This window comes from Mchenga conophoros, linkage group LG18 (assembly GCF_057382185.1).
Source record: "Mchenga conophoros isolate Kocher_MC1m ecotype Shallow Benthic linkage group LG18, M_conophoros_male_GT1.1, whole genome shotgun sequence".
NCBI lineage: Eukaryota > Metazoa > Chordata > Actinopteri > Cichliformes > Cichlidae > Mchenga > Mchenga conophoros.
Genome location: NC_140543.1, coordinates 28,433,260 through 28,446,251, shown reverse-complemented (window position 1 = coordinate 28,446,251; position 12,992 = coordinate 28,433,260). Strand labels below are relative to the sequence as shown.

Genomic DNA, 12,992 nt, shown 5'->3' with positions numbered 1-12,992 from the left:
GCTTTAAGACATTCCTGCAGTTTAACTCATTGGTGTGTGTTATCTGCAGCACAGTACCTTTAACACCTACAGCATGCTCTAATCTCTGTAATAAAATATTGTGGTCAGCAGCACTGAACTGAGGTCTAACTGCAATAATATCATTCATAACCTTCACAGTTCTGAGTACATAAGATAAGATAAGATAAGATAAGATAACCTTTATTAGTCCCACACGTGGGAAATTTGTTACATAGAATTCATCTGCACCTAACTGTACATAATAGGGCAAAATAGGGTTATTCTCATTGGTTACATGTCTACAGGTTAGCTAACAGAGCTTGTTCTGATTGCAGCTGTTTTGGGATTGTGAGGAAGACAAACACATTCGGTCTGTTTTACCTGCAAACTGCACAGGTATGTGTGTTCTTTTAATGATTGCTGGACAAACCTGTGATTGATTTAGCAGATAACAAAGAAAAAACAAGATGTTAAGAACTAAAAGACAGTACAGACAGCTGACTGTGTGGCTCTGGTGTTCAGGAGAGCATGAGCTTATAGAGAAGATTGTCTTGATGCAGGCGCAGTCATCCAGAAAACATGAAAAGGCTGATTCTGTTCATCTGGATGTTTTCAGTGGGAGAAACGTTTCATCATCATCAGCTGACTTCTTCAGCCTCAGTTTATAAGGTTTCAACCTTATAAACAGGACATTTGCACAATGATGGAAACCAGCTGACTGACTGAACACTGGACTGTGAGGTCAGTTCATCTGGACGAGTGACGAAGTGTTTCTACCAGTGAAAGGGAAACATGTGTTCCAACTCAGGCAGCTGTGTCCAGCACAGATGGTCTTTCCCTTTTCACGTAAATGGCCTCCTTGACTCCGCGCTCAAACCAGCGTTCCTCCCTATGCAGGATGTGTACATCCTCATCATTGAAAGAGTGTCCACTGGCCTGTAGGTGTAAATAGACTGCAGAGTCCTGGCCTGACGAGGTAGTTCTTCTGTGTTGTGCCATCCGCTTCGCCAGAGGTTGTTTGGTGTCCCCGATGTACAAATCCTGGCAATCCGCCTGGCACTTAACAGCGTACACTATGTTATTCTGTTTGTGTCGGGGGACCCAATCCTTGGGGTGGACCAGTTTTTGGCGCAGCGTGTTTTGGGGTTTAAAAGCCACAGAGACCCGGTGTTTAGAAAAAATGTGTCTCAACTGCTCCAATACTCCTGACACATATGGGATCACTACAGGTTTTTGCTTGGGCAGCGGTTGTCCTTCTCTCCTGGATCGGCTGGAGCTTTCTTTCTTTCTTTCCAGCTTTGACAAACGTCCAGCTGGGATAACCACATTTACTCAGGGCCTTCTTGATGTGCTGTTCTTCTGCCTCCCTGGCCGCTGTGTCTGTGGGGATGGTGTTCGCTCTGTGTTGTAGCATCCTAATGACAACCAGTTTGTGCGCCAGTGGATGATGAGAGTCAAACCTTAAATACTGATCCGTATGTGTAGGTTTATGTTACACGTCAGCTTTTATATGTCCCCCATTCCTGATGGAAATCTCACAGTCTAAGAAGGCTAACCTGCCACTTTTCATATCCTCCCTGGTGAATTTGATGTGTCGGTCCACCGAGTTAATGTGATCTGTGAATTGTGGTATGTCCTGAGATTTGATTTTCCCAGGTGTCATCCACATATTTGAACCAATGGCTTGGTGGTGTTCCAGGGTAGGATAGCAAAGCCCTCTTTTCCACTTCTTCCATGTACAAATTGGCCACGATGGGTGAAAATGGGGAGCCCATGGCACACCCATGTTTCTGCCTGTAGAACTGACCCTTGTATGTGAAGTAAGTGGAATGAAGACACAGTCCCAAAAGCAAAACACACTTGGTTGATGCTGAGAGTGGTCCTGTTGCTGAGGTTGGTGTCATCCTGTAATCTCTTACGGACCACCTCCAACGCTTCCGTGACTGGGATGCAAGTGAAGAGAGATGTAACGTCGTACGACGGGTTTTGGTCAGTGGTTGTTGATCAATGGTCATGAGAATTTGCATAATTAAGATTAACCCTTGTATGGTGTTCGGGTCTGTGAGACCCGTGTTCAGTTTTTTTCAAAAGAAAAATTAAACAATTAATTATTTTTTCACGTGTAAATGTGTTGTGTCTTTCCACTCACTCCACTTGATTATAACTGATTTATTTATAACATTTTATATAAAAGAAAAACGAGAAGCACATTAATTCATAAATGTGATCTAACAAAGGTAAAGGGAAAAAATTAACCATGTTTGCTGTTCATATGTCTTGTAATTGGGATGAAGTAAACATCTGTTGAGTAATTTAACATAAAATTGTTTGATAGTGTTAATTTGGAAAGCCAAAACTCTAGCGGGTCCACCAGACCCATGAACACTGGCTGAGTAACAAAAATACGAACACCACACAAGGGTTAAGGAACTGACCTCTCAGCCCATTGTTCCTTCAGTGGGCTGGTTTCAGTCATTATGCAAATGTACTGTTTATAAGATTGGGGAAACCTGCAGTCAGCTGAGACTGAAGAAGTCACTTGGATGAGTGACGAAACGTTTCTACCACAAAACGCTGCGTCCAGATGAACAGAATCAACTTTTTGGAGAATGTGCAGGGTGGTCAGCCACCATTGTACATTTGACCACAGATGCACCTGTGGTGAAATCCAATTACATTGCAAAATGTTTAGATGAATCATTTACATTACTGGTTAAGAGTCATGTTTGGCACATAATTTAATCTGTAACATATTTGATGACTGGTATTACATTATATAACCTCCAGTGTTAATATTTCTGCTCGCAATTTCACTTCAAATTAATACATTATTAAAGCTCGCAATAGTCAGCATACATATAGAGTCAAAACCTGAACTTTAACCGTTTTTATTTGAAGGCAGTTCATTTTAGGTAGGAAAAATGGTTTACATTTCTGAAACTTGTCCAGTTGGCGGCAGTAACGCGACATTCCCCCAGCCCCAAACGAACAAACAGAAGGAGAAGAAAACCAGAGAGAGCTACTAGGAGCTTTGAGGATCATGGGACAAGGAATTTTGTTTTATCCTCGCGCATCTTGAAGTGATTTGTCCTCGAGCGCATCTACAAACAGGCTCACGTCCGCGAGCTCACCAAGGCACGAGCCAGAATGTGAACAAGTAAGCACGGCGCCGTGTTTCAGCTTCAGTCATAATTAAATTAATAAAAGTTTTACACGTTAGAGTGCGTTAACCGCGAAGGAGCAGAGATGAAGTAAGTCATGTCCTGGCTTCAATGCCCGGTGCTTTCAGTGATGTCCATCCGCCCTCTGTGTGAGCTTTAGTTTTGAGCCCAGTTAGCTTAGCCGGGATGCTAACGTTAGCTAAGCATCGCCTGAGTTTCAATGCAGATTTTGTAGCTGGGTGTTTTCAGACATTGGTTTCCAGCCACAGGCAGAGCACAGTGAACCTGAGTCATAACTGGTGGTTTTATTTCCAGATTACATTAAATGTGTGCCTATATATATGCCTGACACAGTAAACCTGTATGAAAGGTGAAATCATTTCAACATAAATGTAAAGACAAAGTGCAGTTCTAAGGAGATTAGAATATGAACTTAAAACATGTCCTTTCATCAAGTTCAAAGGTCGTGGCATTGGACAAATGCACATGCCATTTTGTTGTCAATCCTGTCAAAGTGATGTGCTGTTTTTGATTTTGCAGGTTCAATGCAGATGACTTAGGCTCCTTCACTCATTTACTGTTTTTCAAGGTAGAATATTACAGGTAAGACGATAAGAAATATTTTCATCTAGACTCAATTTATTTGTAAAATATTGCAGGAGGAGTCACTGTTGCTCTTGTTAGCAGGTCCATAAGATATTGTGTGAAGTGGAAAGGATCCATGTGTCCCCAACGCTCCAACAGACAGCCTAGGGCCTCCAAGAAGAACACCAAGACAAGCCCCGCTCCAGAGGAAGAAGTCATCCAGCGTCAGCTGAGAGGGCGGAGGGGGAAAGGCAGTACTGGTGACAGCCTCTGTATCGCAGGTGAGGGAACAGGGTGCGACATCCTCGACATCATTACCACTCAGGAAGAGAAGCATGTTGGTGAAGAAGATGGGGGAAAGGCGGTAGAGATAGCTCATAAAGAACTGGACGACTTGGATGAAGACCGAGTCTCTGTTTGCAGCAGCACAGCGTCTGGTCCCTCTTTTTATCACTCCACCTACAGAAAAGCGAGGCCTTCCCAGAACCTGTGCTTGGCCTGTCAGAAGCTCTACCAGAAAGCAAAGAAGATAAAAACATCAATCATAAACAAACTGCTGGACAATGGTGAGCACACTAATGGCAGCATGAAAATATAATGTCTTTGGGAAGAAGTTCATGCTATAGCTACTCTTCCAAAGGAAAGATGAATAATTGTTAATAATACTTGAGAAATATTTTTCTATAGCACACTTGCACTGCTTTTATTAGCCCTGCATAAAAAGAAATCTAAAAGTATAACTACACATTTCAGTAACCAGTATACAATTATGTATTGTTTGTTGCATGAAGTGGATGAAATGCTTACATATGGTTTAACTTACAGTACCAAATTAATAGCCGTCCTCTTTTGCATCTATATTAACAACAAACAGGTAAGCACAGTTCTGTAACACTTTGATTTTGATTCTTGTTTAGATCCTATGTCCCCGACATGTGACCAGTGGGTCCTTATCAAAAAGCGGACATCCCAAAGGTGGCCTAATGCAAGAGGGTAAGGCTGAGTGTACACTGTATGTATGTGTGCGTTTGACAAATTACCATCATATTTAAGCTGATTGTACTGCTGCCTGTCTGCTCTGTCAGGAAGCTTTTGAGCCACATAAAGAAGATAAAGAAGGCCTGTGAGAAACAAAGTGAGCAGCGTGTGGAAGAATCTGCCGTCTGTTCAAGGCCGCACACTTTCCTCCACAGGTAACGTGTTTGCCTGCATGAATTTCTTATGACTGTAGCTGTTCTCATCTAAAATGACTTGTATGTGCTGTGTTTTTGGGCTTAGGAACCTCAGACGATGTGTGAAAGCGAAAAAGGAGAGGAAGAAGAATAAGAACAGGAGGAAGAGACAGAGAGACGGTTCGCAGGGTACTCGTGCCGCTAAGCAGCAGCGTCTCCACACCAACACTCCCATCAAGATGACCTGTGTAGAGCCAAACAGCCGCCGAAAAAGCAGCAGTCAGGGGAACAGAGGTGTGACTGCTGAGGCGATTCCCTCGTCTGTGACACAGGAAGCCACCACACCAAGCAAGAGAACACCAAAGCAGACGGGTAGATTCAGAAACTTGCTGGCTGAGCTACGGAGCAAGAGCAGCATGATTGTAAGAGAAACACACTAGTGAGGAGGCAGGATTCGAGTGCTAATCGCTTTTAGTCGTGATGTTCTGCTGGTCTTCAGTATTGTTACCTATTCGGTGGCCTATGCCTAGAGTTACTTGACAAAGTTCCGTCGCAGTTCTGTGCATGTTTTGTTTGTGATCCTTTAAAATTAAAAACAATATTTATTTAATGTTCCTTACAACTGGACAGCTGTGAATAAATGTTTATGTTGATCTTATGGCATGCCTTTTTTTTTAAAATACCGACATAAGTTCACTCACTTGCATTCAAAAACACTCGTGCATTTACAGCTCTTCACAAAATCAAGTACCTTTCACCTGTATGCAAACACTTGCTTATTTTCATTTGCGTTTGCAGCAAGCTGGTCACTGTTCATAGTGTCCACAGCATGTACACCACTTCCTGCTAGCGCTCCAGCTTCTTCAGTGAGCTGCATTTCAGGGATGTTAAAGTTGCACAGCATCAGAGCTTTGACTCGTTATATAATGTGAAGATATCAGTCCTCACTCCCAAGTGTGGTGTCCACAACTAGGTGATAATGGGAGGAGAGAGGGATTTCACAGCTTCAGTGTCTGAGTGGGCTGTTGTTGGACATTATTTTTTCACAAATGCATCCAAAGACAAACGAAAAAAGGTGGCAAAATATTTGAAACTATATCTTTCCTAATCCTACAAAACAAAACAGTCAAAAAAGAAAATCAGTGAGCTATAAATATTATTTTATATGCCATGGTGTATACTAGTTATTCCTATATGCTGTCATGTTGACTCACTGTGTTTGTACCCATCTGCACCATTGCAAAAATTGAGAGGTTGATGCATCAGAGCTTATAAGAGGGAGATACACAATTAATTGCCAATGCAGGCAACCCACTGTCTAAACAGGATATCACCAGGCCTACCTGTCTTTTGGCTTTGGGAATGTGAACGGCCTCCGTCCATCATCAGTCACTTGAAGTTGTTTTATGGTAAAATGTTGCCAGGCAGGCTCAAGATGCACTTTCAAACCAAACAGCCTTTCTGAGAGAAACCCTAACCCTCAAAAGAGTGCTGGATCTGAAACAGAGGCACTTCTGTTTGAAGGTGTGTAATAAGGCGGTGGAGATGAGGTGTATGATAGTGGTGTACACAGGTATGATGGAAAGTTAGGTGTGCCTTTGATTTATTTGGGATTGTGTGACAAACTCGGACAGACATTTACTTCTTCAAGTACACTGAAGTCCCAATTACTTTAGGGAAGAAAGGTAAATCCATCCATTCTTTTTCTCAACGCAGTGGAGATGGAGCCCACGTAGCAGGCTGTTTGCAGACGCTTATTCTAACAGCCCACATGGTGGCGCCACATAACCAGCATTCACAGACTGACTCTACAGCTCTGTGTGTAGTAACACAAAATAAACACAAATGTACAAAAAGCACATAGATACAGGGTTAGAGCTCATGGGGAGCATGGGTAATGTGGTATGTGACATAAATACAAGCGGTTGGCACTGGACTCGCTTGGGCCAGTCTCACTCTGCACAGCAGGACAGGTACAGGTGTAATCAATAACATTAATGATCATGAAGCATCCCAGAGAGCCGGCATGCACAATAAGCAGGGTCGGTCCTGCAGCTCAGAGTAAAGCAACTTTAACCTGATACCATCATTTTCACCTGTGTGAATCATCAGCTGTTCAAGTGTTTACACTGCAGGATCACAGTCGCCGTTACTGCAGGTCAGTGCAGCCACCTGTTGCTATGAGCAGAAGTGCCAACGAGTCATATCATACAGTAGATCTGCATTTATTTTTATTTTGTTAAGTTTTGGAACTAATCAAAAGCTAATTTTTCAGGCAACAGTGACCTCAGTTAAATGCTTGTTTCATTTAACTTTGTATTAGTTTTAGTGGTGGTTTATCTCAACTTTCTTTTTAATTATTACAGTATGTAGGGTCTGACAATGTTGTATTACATTACAAAAAAAATAAATATAAAATACTTCAGGCTGGGGAATCACAGTTACGCCGATAAGCCTCCATAGTTTGTGTTGGCAGATGTGACAGAGTGAACACAGACGACGTCCACACGTACACGGGTATTTTTGAAAACGGAGATTTTCCGTTTCAGTTTTAAAAAATAATCCCGTCCACACGTAAAGGCAGAAATGAAGGAAAACGCTGCTATGAACATGCCAAAGCAGCAGGTGGCGCTAGATTCCTAACCGTGCAGAAATGTTGGCCAATCAGAAGTCTAGAAGCCTCGGTGGGAAAAAGTAAACAAAGCTGGGGCATAGAAGCAGAACCGAGTCGTATGTGTGGAGGGACAGTAACTGTGTGTATATGTAAGCGTTTAAACACTGCAGAGAGTAGAATTAACAGTAACAGTATTGTAGAAATTCATTTCACCGAAACAATAACGTGGCGCACAGTGTGACGTCAAAAAATGCGCACACCTTTGACGCTGCGTTTTCTCCGTTTTTTTCGTCCACACCTAAATGCAAAAACGGAGTTTTCAAAAATATCCACCCTGGCCGGAGTTTTTAAAAATCTTCGTTTCAGTGACCAAAAACGCCGTTTACGTGTGGACGAAAGGTGCAAACGCATAGAAAAATCCGCGTTTTCAAAAATACCCGGGTACGTGTGGACGTAGCCTAAATCTAAATAGATTTCCTGCAGATTTTATTTTATGTTGGTGTGTAGATATAAAACTAACCATCTTTATTTATTGATTGATTGATTTAAGGCTCAAGGGGAGGGGGGGAAAGTAAGTCTTATAAAGATTAAGCAAAACTAAAACTTCTTACATCCGTCAGCACTTTAAAAAGGAAGAGTTTCGAACAACAGTGTTGTTTTTTTGAGATGTTTGTGCTGATACAGTGAATGGTTGGCAGAGGAAGGGTGGGGAAGTAAGAGGCAGATAAGGGACCAGGGTATGCAGTCTTCACAGTTTTAACAGATTTCTTTTAGTTTGTTTATGTTGGGGTAGCCTTACTGTTTACTCAGAGGATTAATGTATTGGGAGAGCAGTCAGAGCTGCTGGGGGCTTGTCAGCACGTCAGGAAATGTGCCTTCTTAGTAGTTAAGAGATATTGAGGTGAGTCATTAATAAACTATTTTAAAAAGCTACCATGAATGTACTAATTAGATCTTTGAGGTACAATATTTTTTACTTCGATCCACAGCCACAGCTATTCTTCCCTGTGAAAGTCCAGACAACTGACAAATAAACCGAAGGAAACAGCACGATGAAAATGTGTGAATGAAAATATATATTACTGTGAATGCACTGCAGTTAGTCACGGGCTGACTTTCATCCATAGTCCCAGGTCAGATTTTTAAAGGCAACCTAAAAACATTTCACATTATCAACATAAAGATGAAAACAAACAAGCAGGAGGGTAAAAGCATCTCATTGTGTATTATTAGATTATCAGCCATTTTTTAAATAGACATTTAAAGTGTTGTATATGTTCTGCTCTCTGATAATAATGGTTCTAGAGCACCACTGTTGCCTTCAAAGAAAAAAAAGATTGTTCTTCTTCCTCTTTTCTGTTTACTCTGATAAACTCAATGCTGGAGGAGCCACATTGTATAAAATGTTATAAATTAGATATTCATGTATTTAATAAAATGTGCTTCTATACAACAAAACAGTGATGACTGCAACAAGGCCTTTTCTGTGGTTCTGTAATGGTTTTAAAGCGTTAAGTCTGATCATGCAGTAATAATATTATTAATATAGGAAAGGATGAGTGTTTTAGCTGTACGAACAATCAAAAGGTTGTACAACAAGCATTTAAACAAAAAAACAATTAACAAACTATTACCGACACAGTCAGTTAATTAATGCAGGGACAACAAAGCCAGCATTATACAATCATCATCAGTCATCACAGATAAATAAGCAAATATAGCCCAAAAGTATTTCCTTCCTTAAAGCTGCTGTTTCTAATTGCTTTTAAATTATAAAAATACTTCTTTAAATACTTACTTAAATACTGGGAATGGGAAGTGACATAACCTGCTAAAATGCTGGTTTTCTTTAACACGTTTATTTTAGGCAAAGATAAGCAAAACGTCCCATAAAAGCATGTGTGACACAGCCTCTCATGTTAACTGTGAATATACGTATTTAGGCCTTCTCAGTACACAAATGTTCCTTATATTAAAGACAAGATTACATGCCAGCCTGTCCTCCACCTGCATCCATGACAGCCTGGCATGCCGGCAACCCGCACCATCCACACAGCTCCGTTCTGACTGAGCTGGAGCATAACCAGGTCTTTCCTGAAGCAGCAGACCAAATAACTATGCAGTAATCAAGCCATCATCAAAAGACTGTAATACTTTGTAAAGCTTGCATAGTTTCTAAAAACTGGAATAGTCCTACTCGGTTTAGCAACTGTATCATCAGTGAGTTAACCTGTTTGACAGCTTCCCCTTTACAAGGAGCTATACGGGGCTGATTGAAAGTGTTTTAAAGCATTAACACATTCTGATTGTGAGTTTGCTTTAATTCTGTATTATTTTCTCTTTTCTTGTGGATTCAAACAAAAAAACAAACTAAATACCTTAAAATAAAAACATAAAATAATGGCTGTTTATAGTAGAGACTCCAGAGGGATGTGTTCCTGGAAGCATCAGTGTTGAAATAACAAGAACGTGTTGATTTTGTTCTCAGGAAAGTGACACACTGGCATCGCACCTCTCGCTTCATTGACATTCAAAGATCAGAGGCAGACTGTCTGGTGAACTTGGCTGAAAAGCCACGATAGTCATCTTCTGAATCAATCAGCCCTCAGTGTGCACGCTCCTTGCATGCATTATATGAGACAGTGATGCAAACAGGACAAGTATATTCACAGTCTGCGGAGACACTCCTGCTGCTTGCCCTGATTTAACTAAGAATGGAGCTTAGAGTGTTACTGTTGCACGCAGACACACAAACACTGACACGTTATTTATTGTCCGATTCTCATCAACATCCTTTCCTATGGCCAATAGGACCTGATTATCACAAACCAGAGGTCTCAGGGCTAAAACAATTCACAGTGCGCGCACACACTGCGGTATCCTGTGATAGATATCAGCACCTGACACCTCGAAAACAGGAAAAACGTTTCAGCAGGAACACAGATGTGTTGGAGTGTGGGGGGAGGAGCATGTAAACAACTATTTAACCTCTGTGGACAGAAATCTCAGCTTCACTCAACGAAGGAGTGCAGCCGTCTCCACCATGTCCTACTATGAGGTAGGGAGGTGTCATCTAATCATGCACAGAAACTTTAAATGTGTTCACAAATATATGATTGCCTTCTCTCTTCTCATCATTTCTCATCTGTCTCTAGCATATCGTCTTTGAGGATTACTACAATGACACCGGCTCTGGCTCTGGCTCTGGGGAACTTGGAGTGGATCTGGAGGAGCCCTGTGGTGTGGAGCACATGACAACTACTGAGCTTCAGCAAGTCTTCTTGCCTGTCATTTATGCCCTTATCTTCATTCTGGGCATCACCGGAAACGGCTTGGTTGTCGTAGTCCTAGGCTGCCAACGCAGGTGAGGGGATGGGTAACTGCTGTTTGAAGCTTTGACTTCGAAGCATTGCTGGGTGTGGGGGAAGAGCATGAAAGTGATCAGATTTTTTGTGTCTCCAGGTCGAAATGCAGCCTCACAGACTGGTACCGCCTGCATCTCTCTGCTGCGGATCTCCTCTTCGTTCTGTCTCTGCCGTTCTGGGCGGTGGATGCAGCCTTGGCTGACTGGCGTTTCGGAGCTGCCACCTGCATTGGAGTGCATGTCATCTACACAGTCAACCTGTACGGCAGCGTGCTCATCCTGGCATTCATCAGCCTGGACCGCTACCTTGCGGTGGTCCGAGCCACGGACACCAACACTAGTGGGCTGAGGCAGCTGCTGGCTCACAAACTGGTGTATGTAGGTGAGTATCAAAAGGCTTGCTCTTCCTGCTGTTAGTCTTCTTTTCTCCACACAGTCCCTCACTTGTCTTTTTTAATCTTCCTCCTCCCTGCAGGTGCCTGGTTGCCTGCTGGCCTGCTGGCAGTGCCAGATTTGATATTTGCCCGCACTCAGGAAGGAGGAGAGGGGTCAACTCTGTGCCAGAGATTCTACCCAGAAGAAAATGCTCCTCTCTGGGTTGCAGTCTTCCACCTCCAGCTCGTCCTGGTGGGTCTGTTGATCCCTGGACTGGTGCTCCTGGTGTGTTACTGCGTCATTGTCACCAGGCTGACCCGTGGCCCACTGGGGGGCCAGAGGCAGAAGCGACGGGCGGTCAGGACTACCATCGCGCTGGTGCTCTGCTTCTTCGTGTGTTGGCTCCCTTATGGAGCGGGCATTTCTGTGGATGCTCTGCTGCGGTTGGAAGTCCTGCCCCGCAGCTGCAGGCTGGAAGCTGCTTTAGGCGTGTGGCTGTCGGTGGCTGAGCCCATGGCGTTCGCTCACTGTTGCCTGAACCCACTGCTGTACGCCTTCCTCGGGGCCGGGTTCAAGAATTCGGCCCGCAGAGCTCTCACTCTGAACCGGGCATCCAGTCTGAAGGTTTTACCACGAAGACGCCCCGGGACCTCAACAACTACAGAGTCCGAATCCTCCAGTTTACACTCCAGCTAGTGTTTGCATCTGTTGTTGATGTGTGTGTGTACTGTATATATGTATAAATGTATATAAGAGAAAGTAAGAAGCAGTCTGCTGGCTCATGACTGATCCTCTCCCTCATTTGAGGGTATCTTTTGTAAATAGTTTGATGTTGTTATGTGTGTGTGTGTTTGTGTGTGCTTTTGACTATTGTAGATGTTTGTAATAAAATATACAAAATACTTTGTGAAAGTGGCTTTTCTTTCTTTTTTTCTGTCTTCCTGTGTGAAACAGTGTGAGTTTCTGGTTTACACAATCTCTCAACCACAGCTAGTTCCACCCTCAGCTCCTATTCTCAGTGGGTAAGATACAAATCATGAAAACTCCTAAAAAAAGAAAATTGGAGCCAAGCTAGCTAATGAGATGAAAGGACGATGGCAATAGAACTTTATCACAAAACCCCACACGGAAAAGGGACAGGAAAGGTGTAATAGGAATAACAAGCCTCAATCAAATGTCTTTGGTCTTAATTAGCAGATGATAACTTCTGTTGTGTCAGAGCTTAAAATCACGAGTGTTTTCTGGGAACCCTGTTTATAACAGGGTGTTTCTCGGTTGCAGAGTTTAAACAAAAAAGAAAAAAAAAAGAAACTCAGTAGGTGGGTTGCATGGTTATTATCTGATTAACCGGCAGCTTGCATCACCATATTTAATTCATTGTCATTTAGCTGTGCGCCATCTGAATCCACTGATGCGGAGAATGGACACAGCCAATTTCTTTTGAAAAATGAAACTGCGTTTTGTAAGATGCACCATCTGTCTGCCAGGTGTATCTGAGTCACATGTACGTGCGTGTGTGTGAGCGTGTGTGCGACTGATATAAATATTGGATGTGTGTGAATGTTTTTGCGTCAGCCTTTTGGGGGAGCAGGGTAAGATTTATGTTGATGATATAAACAGTTTGCAGTTCCTACATGAGAAAGAAGGGAGCACGAGAGGGTCAGGAGGTTCATTTTTCCAGTACCTTAATGCACACAAAAGTGCTTCCCACATTTCTACTT

General features: G+C 42.7%; 2 protein-coding genes across 8 annotated transcripts; both read left to right on the top strand.

Annotated features, from left to right (window-relative positions):
• Window positions 1-339: 339 nt before the first annotated feature.
• LOC146554087 (uncharacterized) lies at window positions 340-5,576 on the top strand. Of its 5 annotated transcripts, none has more exons than XM_085254685.1 (6): window positions 340-396; window positions 3,702-3,764; window positions 3,849-4,312; window positions 4,664-4,739; window positions 4,832-4,939; window positions 5,025-5,576. In XM_085254685.1, exons 3-6 carry the CDS (start codon window positions 3,883-3,885, stop codon window positions 5,356-5,358), a joined length of 948 nt encoding a protein of 315 aa, XP_085110811.1. In that variant the 5' UTR covers window positions 340-396; window positions 3,702-3,764; window positions 3,849-3,882; the 3' UTR covers window positions 5,359-5,576. The 5 variants fall into 5 exon arrangements, with proteins under 5 accessions (XP_085110811.1, XP_085110807.1, XP_085110808.1 ...); XM_085254681.1 differs by lacking the exon at window positions 340-396 and adding an exon at window positions 2,946-3,251 and having other exon boundaries at window positions 3,846-4,312; XM_085254682.1 differs by lacking the exon at window positions 340-396 and adding an exon at window positions 2,948-3,251.
• A 1,397-nt stretch (window positions 5,577-6,973) lies between these two features.
• LOC146554086 (C-X-C chemokine receptor type 4-like) lies at window positions 6,974-12,246 on the top strand. 3 transcript variants are annotated; one of them, XM_085253613.1, is made up of 5 exons: window positions 6,974-7,076; window positions 10,533-10,590; window positions 10,688-10,896; window positions 10,995-11,278; window positions 11,372-12,246. In XM_085253613.1, exons 2-5 carry the CDS (start codon window positions 10,576-10,578, stop codon window positions 11,965-11,967), a joined length of 1,104 nt encoding a protein of 367 aa, XP_085109739.1. In that variant the 5' UTR covers window positions 6,974-7,076; window positions 10,533-10,575; the 3' UTR covers window positions 11,968-12,246. The 3 variants fall into 3 exon arrangements, with proteins under 3 accessions (XP_085109739.1, XP_085109738.1, XP_085109740.1); XM_085253612.1 differs by having other exon boundaries at window positions 10,344-10,590; XM_085253614.1 differs by lacking the exon at window positions 6,974-7,076 and adding an exon at window positions 7,488-7,681.
• The last annotated feature ends 746 nt before the right edge of the window (window positions 12,247-12,992 follow it).